The sequence below is a fragment of the Hippocampus comes genome, unplaced genomic scaffold, assembly GCF_001891065.2.
Source record: "Hippocampus comes isolate QL1 unplaced genomic scaffold, H_comes_QL1_v1.1 scaffold9, whole genome shotgun sequence".
NCBI classification, from domain to species: domain Eukaryota; kingdom Metazoa; phylum Chordata; class Actinopteri; order Syngnathiformes; family Syngnathidae; genus Hippocampus; species Hippocampus comes.
Genome location: NW_017805275.1, coordinates 2238703 through 2248222, shown reverse-complemented (window position 1 = coordinate 2248222; position 9520 = coordinate 2238703). Strand labels below are relative to the sequence as shown.

At 40.3% G+C, this 9520-nt stretch overlaps 1 protein-coding gene across 3 annotated transcripts in view; it reads right to left on the bottom strand.

The window, feature by feature from the left end:
• macrod1 (mono-ADP ribosylhydrolase 1) overlaps window positions 1–9520 on the bottom strand; it is a 156678-nt gene that overhangs the window by 36705 nt on the left and 110453 nt on the right. For 2 of the 3 annotated variants that reach the window (XM_019869953.1, XM_019869952.1), the window contains exon 5: window positions 2240–2356. The exons of the other annotated variant lie outside the window; for it this stretch is intronic. In XM_019869953.1, coding sequence (XP_019725512.1) covers window positions 2240–2356 — 117 coding nt within the window. The remainder of the gene's footprint in view (window positions 1–2239; window positions 2357–9520) is intronic. 3 annotated transcript variants of the gene reach the window in all.

Below are 9520 nucleotides of genomic sequence, written 5' to 3'. Positions count from 1 at the left end.
GCTCGCAAAATGAGTAAAAAAAACTGCTGGAGATCGCAAATGACGGCGGCCTTAAAAGTACGTTCGAGACAACTGGATTAAAGTTATGGCTGAATACTCTGAGATCGCCACAATAGCACTGTTGCTATTTCCGACATCCTACCTGTGTGAGGCGGGGGGGTTCTGCAGCAACGGCGACGAAAACAAAATTACGAAGTAGACTGGACATAAACCACACACTTGAGGTGTCATTGTCTCCTATTACCCCGAGATGGGACCGTCTGGTTGGAGAAAATCAAGCTCGGTGCTGTGGTGAGTCGTCATTTTCATGCACTTTGAATTTGCGTTGTATCGTATTTTGAAGACATTAAACATTGCCAAAGCGATCGGAGTGTTGCGGCCAGATTAGACGCTCCTTGTGTTTATTATTATATTTCGAAAACGCCACCATTTTCATGCAGCTCATACCATATTATTTTGTTGTATTATTTCCGCCACACCTTAAATGCCGGTCCCTGAAAATATTGTCTGACATAAACCGGTCCGTGGGGCAAAAAAGGTTGGGGGCCCCTGCTTTATCGGATATTGTTTCGAATGACAAGTGGAGGTTGATGTAAGCCACTGTTGCGCATTCTTGTGCATGACTATATTTCACACATCGCACAAATGACTGTTTGGGAATGTCCACATTGAGAGAGTGCATATTTCTTGGCTCCCCCAAAATTCCCATGCAAACAAACGTCCAAAACAACAGGATCCATGTCCTTATTTGACACATTTTCAGGTAAAAGCGGTGCTGTGTAAAATCTGTTTTCACACAGCACCGCTCGCACTCCGAGTCTCCTCAGTGCCCATTATGTCAACCCTATTTTGCTTTACCTTCATTGTTGTTGCCTACTTCCTCTTTTCTCCCTACTGGGAGGTAATCAAGACCCGTTGTGAGTATTTAAGTGCTGAAGCAGACAAATGCTTGATTATTCTTGGGGCTCTATATTTTGTTGGGGAGGGCGAGGGAGAGGCGGAGGCTTTGGGACCACATGCTGGGTAGAAACTACACACACAAGCACACAGACGGGCACATCACAGCACATGTAGTCATAAGGCTTGTCCGTCAATAGGCTGTCAGCAGGTGAGACGGCGAGGAGGCATGACATGCACCTGAACTACACAGAGACAAGGTTGCGACAAGCAGTGCGACATCCAATCAGTCACACGCGTGTACACGCACGCGCACATGCAAGGAGACATGCACACTCACAGCCAAAAAAGTCAACAACCATCAAAGCAGAGCAGACAATGTAAGAGAGCCCATCTCTTCCCAGTTCTTCAAAGCTTCCTCTCATCTATTCTCCCCAACATACTGTATTTACTTGCACATACATACAACACCGAGGCAGGACTAGAATTAAGGAGGATGTCAAACAAAATCTACCGACATATTTTAAGTAAACCCCCGTAAAATGAATTCGGCGGACTAGTATCAAAGATTCATTTCTCAATCAATTAAACATGTTTGAAGATAAAATTGACAAAAGACAGATGAAAGAAGAAAGCATTTCAATTTTCCTGATCATAAATAACCACGTGTCACTCATGGTGTAGTGGCACACTCGCCTGACTTGTGTGCGGGGAGCGTGGGATCGGTTCCCACTCAGTGACGGTCTGAATGTGGCTGTGTATGGTTGTTTGTCTCTTTATGTGCTCCGTGACTGACCTGTGACCAGTTCAGGGGTTAGTCTGCCTTTCGCCCGAAGTCAGCTGGGATAGGCTCCAGCAACCCCCGCGACACTCTTCAGGATAAGCGGTGTTGAAAATGGATGGATGGATAAATAATCACTTTATGTCCAGTTGTTCTTGAAGTGACTGTGGAGTGGGTCAAACTCCTCTTGTGGTGAAACATTTTTCAACTTGAAACAATGACGGTTTTTTTGTCCCTCTAAATGTTCATATGAAAGTGCCCCTTCATAATTGAGGGCACTTTGCTGCTATAAGTGGAAAACTGCAGGTGACACTATGAGAGATTTCGGATCCTTGATTTTGAGATTTCACCGTCTGCATGATTTATGTGACAAGGAAACCGCTACGCTTCCATATTTCTATTTTATTCATAAAGAAGTGTGACCTTTACTCATTGCTGCAATTCCTAGCGCATGAAAACATCCCGGCATGCCTGTCGCACTTGCCGACATATTCCCACCAGGATGAGCCCGCTTCGGTGCTTCCATTGAACAGCTGGCTGTTACACACATTTTGTACTCACACTTGGCAGGGAGGCCGTAGCCGCAGGTGACCTTGGCTTGTCCGGTCTGGCAGCCGTGGAGCGACGCGCACTCTTTCTTTAAGAGGGGCCCTGCAGCTCGGTGGATGGCCCCGTCCACTGGAGGGGAGAGACGAGAGGATTCAGAGAGCTGGCCTACATGCGGGAATCGCCTGCAGCCACTCATGTGTTTGAAGTCCAGCTGAGACTTTTACTCGAATGAAGCAGGTGTCAGCGGGTTTTGCGCTGCAAGGCTCACGATAATGTCAAATTTACCGCCTTTTGCGGGTGTTAACCTTCACCCGTAATCCCCCACTTTGCTTTTTTGAAAGAGCAGAAGCATCTGGATCGCCTTGATGTCAGTCTGCTTAATGGATTTAGGGGCTAGCGCCTTGGTTAATTGCTCAATTTAAAGTGTTATTAAGGACTCAGCTGACTTTGACTTTTTGGTCAATTAGTCTCTGGTAATGACATTTTCATAAATCTACATAATAGTCCGGAGTGTCTATCTTTTAACCATGACAAGGCTAAAGACCAGAGAAAAAAGTGTGGTATATCTGTTCCACATACAATATTTTGCTCTAGTATAAGTTTGATGAAGTTCCTTGAATGACTTATAATTTTAAAAAAGATGCTTAAGAGCAGAACACTTAATATCTATTTTTTCTGATCAATGTGATTTCTTCATTCAGTCCACTGCCTCAAATCAAATCATGCAGAAAAACAATCGGTTTAGCACGACAGTGACACTTAGTAAGTGATTAGTCAACTTGATAACTCTGCATCAACTTTTAGAGCTTAAAGTCGACCAATCGATAAATACGTGTTTTTTGGAATTATGTCTTCTCGTCGGCCAATTTACAGAAGACCTTCGGACTTGCATGTATGCTGATATACTAAAATACACTCGTTTTGGATTTTCCTTTTTATAGTTTGTTTTTTATTTCAGTTTGACTTTTGTTCTTTAAATTTGCTTAATTTTATTTATTTATTTTTTGAGAAAGGTTGTTTTTTTAATGCTTCATCTTAGTGTACTTATTAGTTTTAGTATTTTTTTCTTAAATGGTGTAAATGTCAAATGGAAGATTTAAAAAATAAGTCACCAAGCATTGTGTAATAAAGTCAAATAAGGTAAAATTGTCAAACAACTGACCTTCCTTTTTCTGTAGCTACAGAGTAGCTAAATAGGCAGTATATCAAATAAAAATGTGATTTGAATTAAGATGAAAACAAAATACTTTTTCCACTATAAGTATAGTTAGTTTGAGTTAATTTTATAAACATGAAACGTAGTTTTGGTTATTTTTGGAGCATATTTGTCTATTTATTTTGTTAAGGAATATGTTTTTCAGTTTTAGTTACTTTGTCAACCATAACCACCTTGGTGGAGATGTGCAGTGTATGGCCAACATTGTCATACATCTGCGCGTGTCCAAGAGTACAGAAATCTAGAGGTGGATTAGAATAGCGTTTATCCTCGTGAGCCCAGGCACTTTAGATCGCCGATAAAAATGTAAATTTGATTAGTCAAAACAAAACTTTCTGAACAGATGAGTTTGACAAACATTACACCTATACGTAAACTGTTTTCAACACAGCTGGTGGATCTGCTGGGTCACTGCACCAGCTGCACCCAAAGCAAGCACTTGGTCAAAAACTGAGTCCGTCCCATTTCTCCAACCAGTGCGCTACACAACAGCAGAATTCGAGACAGAAGAAGCGGGTGTCATTTCCGGAATCTGATAAACCTTTCCAGCTGGAGAGAATTGCTAACCACTGGAAAACATTGTCATTTTGTGTGGTGCAGTATTAGATGATAATTTGATTGTATCGTGCTACCAAAGGCGCTGAAAGGACAAGGTTACATGACAGGAGCGTGCCAGATTACATTCATATTCATTTACTGACGGACAACAGTTGATTGCCATTTCGGAAAATGTTCCACGGTGGAGGTTTACGAATAAAATAAACATTATGCTCCGTGCTTAAGCTTTCCCCGTTAATTGGGATTTTGTGATTTTTCCGCACAAAACCAAATTATCCCCAGTATGTCCTAATTCCTTAATGGTACAATAGGAATTGGCCTAACCAGAAGTCATTTCATTGCATATCTTAAACGTATATTAAATATGGTAACAAAGTGCTTTTGAACACGGAATACTGAAGAGAAAAATACCAAACACTGAATACAGTACAGCAAATATTAAAGAAAATCATCAGAATACAAATCATACAAGGCAAGATAAATGGCACGTGGGGAGGTTGCACATTGAGAGCCCTCGTCAGCTATCAGCTATTCCAGACAGATCTCTTGGTGGTTGTGCTCAGACCACCAGTTGACGGTGACGGTGTGTTTTCACCAAACTGGGTCTCTGCAGGTGGCCTGGTGTGAAGCCAGCTGTATTAAATTGGCATAAAGCATGCGGTGTCACACTGTTGCGGGCCGCGTCATGCTGTGCCATGCTGTGCCATGCTGAGCAAAGAATGAGAGGAGAGGAGCATCCTAAAGGCAGCTCCTTCTCTGTTCGAGTGTTTGTGTGTATGTCGCACCTTCAAGGCATGTGTGCGTGTTGCATAGTTCTTTGACAATACCATCCGGCTTGACTTCGGCTCTTCTAAATCACTCACAAAACATAAGACAGATACATAAGCATTCCGCCACGTGTCGTTCTGAACACAGCAAAATCCCGGATTAAGTGACATCTGCCATTGAGAGAAAATCTGCTCCAAGAAAGTTGATTCTAGACATCTAACCCCTTCATCCACGCTTATAGCTTGAATTTCTCGGAACATGTGATTGATGTATTGTAGTTGTTTGTTAAGGATTTGGTGACGAGAGCAAACCAAGTCTCAAAATACAGTGTGATGCGACTGAGGGGTTTTTCAAGATACAACCCCACAGGCAGCCGATTTTTTTTTTTTTTTTTTTTTTTTTTTTTTTTTTTTTTTTTTTTTTTTTTTTTTTTTTTTTTTTTTTTTTTTTTTTTTTTTTTTTTTTTTTTTTTTTTTTTTTTTTTTTTTTTTTTTTTTTTTTTTTTTTTTTTTTTTTTTTTTGAGTAGTGGGCAGAAATTTTAAGTCAAGGTCACGCTTGTAGAATAAACCGTAATATAAAACGAACAATGAAGCTTATGAAAAGCCTCTCGGAATGAATTGTGTTTGCATACCATGGTGACCTATGAAAGAAAACAGGTTGAAGTGGGCCTAAGTAGAGATACGACAAAGCTCATGACAATAAAACACTCCCCCAAAGAAAAATATTGGACGTACAACGTATACCATGGTGTAAAACATTCAAATGTTCTGTCTGTAATTCATATCTTCTTTTGTTCTAAGTATTAAGGGACCAAAAAAGAAATCATTTTCTTCATTCTAATAGTTAATTAACCATCTGATTAATGAGTTATCTCAGTCTGCCAAATAAATGGAATCGGCCTCATCCATAGCGGTCAGGCCTTACTGAAGCCTCCAGTATCACTTGTTTTCATACAATTTTCAATTCAGACTTTAAAAATGAGATGCATGAATTGCATCTGTGATGTAACTCCCTTTTCTATGATGCCCTCATCTTTCGCCATTTAAGTTAATTACATTTTTTTTCGCGTCTTTACATTAACAGCAGCTAACTTGTTTTAGAACGTTAAGATGTTAATTAAAAATTCCTGTAGAGTTAATGAAGGTTTTATGATGGTGACAATTTGACTCTGGAATGGATTATTTCCACTTATTATCTCCAATGGAAGACAAGGCGGTGGGGGGGGGGGACGCTCACAGGTGCTGCCTTGACACTTGATTTTGCCCGGGTACAAACAGAGACCCATAATTAGCCAGACATCGGTGTAGATACTGTACCTTGGGAGATATACGGCAAACTGATTCAGACCTTGAAACAGTTTTAGATATCATACATAATGAAAGTTGAAAATAACTCCTCAAACAGGAGAGAGAACACATTGAATTACAGTGAGTTGACTGAATCCATGTATTGTATATCAAGTGTCTATTTGCCTTTGCTGCTGATACATAGATTGTCCCCTCTCATACATTCTATCCTTGGACTCAGTGGCAGTAACCCTGCTTGGTCCCCAAACGCTATTCAGTCCACTCAAACACGCTTCCGTCACTGCAATGCGCTTTGAGATATGAAGAAAGACTTCACAAGAGGCGAGGAAAGCAAATGATTGATGTGTTTGAGGTTCTGCAGTCTTTCTCAGGAGCTGGCTTCCATGTCGGTGCATTCCTCTTCAAGGGTGGCCTGTGACACTCATCATCAACATAAGCTATTAGCTCCAAAGGACTATGTCTCCTTCCTCAAGCTGATCATGCTGTGAAGGTTGAATTGAAATGGACTGTTCATGATGAAATATGATCACTTATGAACATTTTTAGTATGGGGAAAACACTTTATTGGGTATGGTACTGCTGGGTGATATGGTTGAAAAGTGTACCATGATATACAGATAAGGATTACATATCACTCGATATCCTGTAGATTATTATTATTATTATTATTATTATTATTATTATTATTACTATTTTAACTCTCTAAAATAAGGACCGAGAGGGAAAAAGATGAATATGGGTAATTTTATTTCAAAATATAATATTGTAACCCTAAATGAGAGGTTTAAACAACTATGAAGAAGTCAAATTAACTGGATAATTTAAAGATTAAATAAACTACCAAATTAAAAACAATTCAACTGATTAAAGATAAAAATGAAATACAACACATCTATCAAGAGGAAAAATACCATTCAAAATATCCGGTAGTAAAACTCGCTTATGTGCTGCAAATTTTCTCGTAGGTGCTTGTAATTTCGGCACAAATCTAATGTCATGCTGTAGCCTCTGCTTACAGCATACAGAATGACGGGGTCAGGGTTTGCTCCGTGATTTATTTTTTAATCAATATTATATTGAGTGGAATTTCTATTGATATTGATCAGGGCCATGATTCTGTTCTTGTGTGTCTCCAGCAGGTGACAGAGGAGGGCCTTCCCTCCAGCGTGCACACCCGCTACCAATGTTGATGAGCCGACTATTTTAGGACTTCCAAGTTGCCACGTCTTTGTCGGATAATGCTTTGCCACAGAGCACTGAATTCTTCGAGACAAGGGGTGCCCAAACTTTTTTGACCAGAAATCTACTTTTCGATCAACCAACCTCCCGCGATCGACCCGTTACCGCACACGCACGCATATGCAGGCACTTACACATGCATATCCTGATGAGATATAGCCATAACGGCCCCTAATATGAACAAAACAAAAATAAAGGAGACGCAGGAGTTTGTGAAAAGGAAATCACTGCCTACCTTCGTCGACGCGGAGGCATGGGATGCACTTTTGCAGTGTGTTAACGATCGTAGCTCATGTGTGCCGTTTTAAAATACTTCTCCCGGAATTCCAGATTCCCATTCTTTGCCAGTGCCCTTGGTGAATTGTACATGAAACAAACCCCGAATGATAATAGTAATAACAATAAAATATATAGCGCAACAGCTCTGATCGCAAGCTGCAATTCCAGACTGCTGAGCGCTAACAACTTGCGGTGATGCAGGTCATGCGCCATCCTAAGTTAAAGTTGACCTGTTTTTTTTTTTTTTATTCCATTTTTTTTTTTTTTAATATTTTTGGTTAAAGTGAGAATGATAGGATGCTAAGGGTGCAGTGTGCACTAACGCAAAAATATATCATATTAATAACACGCATTTTAGGTTGTTTTTTCCCCCTCTACATCCCTCGCGATCGACTTGGCACCAGTCCACGAGCTACAGGTCGATCACGATCGATGTGTTGAGCACTCCTGTTCCATGCTCTTAGTTTTTTGACCTCGCCATGCTTTTTGCACTTACCTTTGTAAATAGTTTCTTGTTGTAATTATTTGTCAGTTTTTTGTATCATATTCAGTTTTGTTTTGTCTTGTCAATTTATTGACAAATTATTTTCGTTGATATTTTGTCCTTGCTTTTTGCAAGTGTTTTGGGTTGTTTCGTTTCCCTGGTGTTTTACCAGCATCCTTTGTTGTACTTTATCGGTCTTGCGACCAATTTTTTGTAAATCAGCTTTTTTGTCACATTTCTGGAATCCAATTCTGCCCGGAACCTTCCGGAAACCCTGACAACCAGGTGTCTATGGCGAGATACTGAATTATTTCTTGCCCAGCCCTAGGGTTATGGTTTGTAGCAATCAGTAAATGGGATGTTTGTCTCAGATTTGGTGTTTGTCTTTTGTTGCTATGTAAGGTAATCATTAGAGGTAAGTTTTGTTTTCCTTCAATCCTGAAACCTTGCTGTGTATATAAAAAAAAAGGCATTGCAGAATTCATAACCTTCAGCCGTTCCATTGCCAGGCTAAATGTTTTGTCTGTTCACAGTCATACTGGGCTTGATAAATGCACTGTTATTGATATATTCCTTGGTTCTGCACATATCAAATTAGCATGACCACAGTGTCAAAGCAGTCTGGTTGTTCATACCTCAGTGACTTCTTTGCATGCAAATGAACCAGATGAACTAGTTGCTAATCGGCCATAATTGGCTTCACCTAATGCCGCAAACAGACATCAACACATTATCATGAATTAGTCATGAATTCAGTTTACAATTACAAGTCACTAAAATCTTTTCGACAGTGTTAAACTCATTTCCATATTTATATATAAAAAAAAAATCAGAATTCATTATTTTGCCCTCATTAGCATACAACATCTCTCTTCAACATTTCATACAACTGAAGGTTGGTCCCCCTGGGATGCAGAGAAGTGATTGGCATATTAAGAATAAACAATGGGCCGATGGAGAGGCGCGCACAAAAGACAAGAGGGATTGAGGGGCATGGCTGGAAAGAGACAAAAGGGCTTGGAAGGGGATGAAATGCAGGTGTACAAAAATAAAATGAGATTAATGTTTATTCATATTAGGAGAGAATGGAAACGAAGGATGAATGGATGGGTACAAAAAGGTGGAGAGATATGAGCGTTTTTGGCATCTATATTTAAAGGCCCAGTGGCCAGTTTAGGTGTAATCATGTCTCACTGGCTTGGTATTGACTGAAGGGGGTGGGGAGGGAGTCGAAGAAAGGGGCGACAGAGAGGTGATAATTGGCAATATGCTTAGCTGGCAAGAAGCCTGAAATCCACCAAGGCAGGACATACAAACTACACACACACCGCCTGCAGTGTTGCACGCCAGGATGAGCATTACTTTCCGCAAAGCTCCAGTTCCCACCTTTGCACACACTCCAACACACAGGTAGATTGACATTAGAGTAAAACCAATCCTG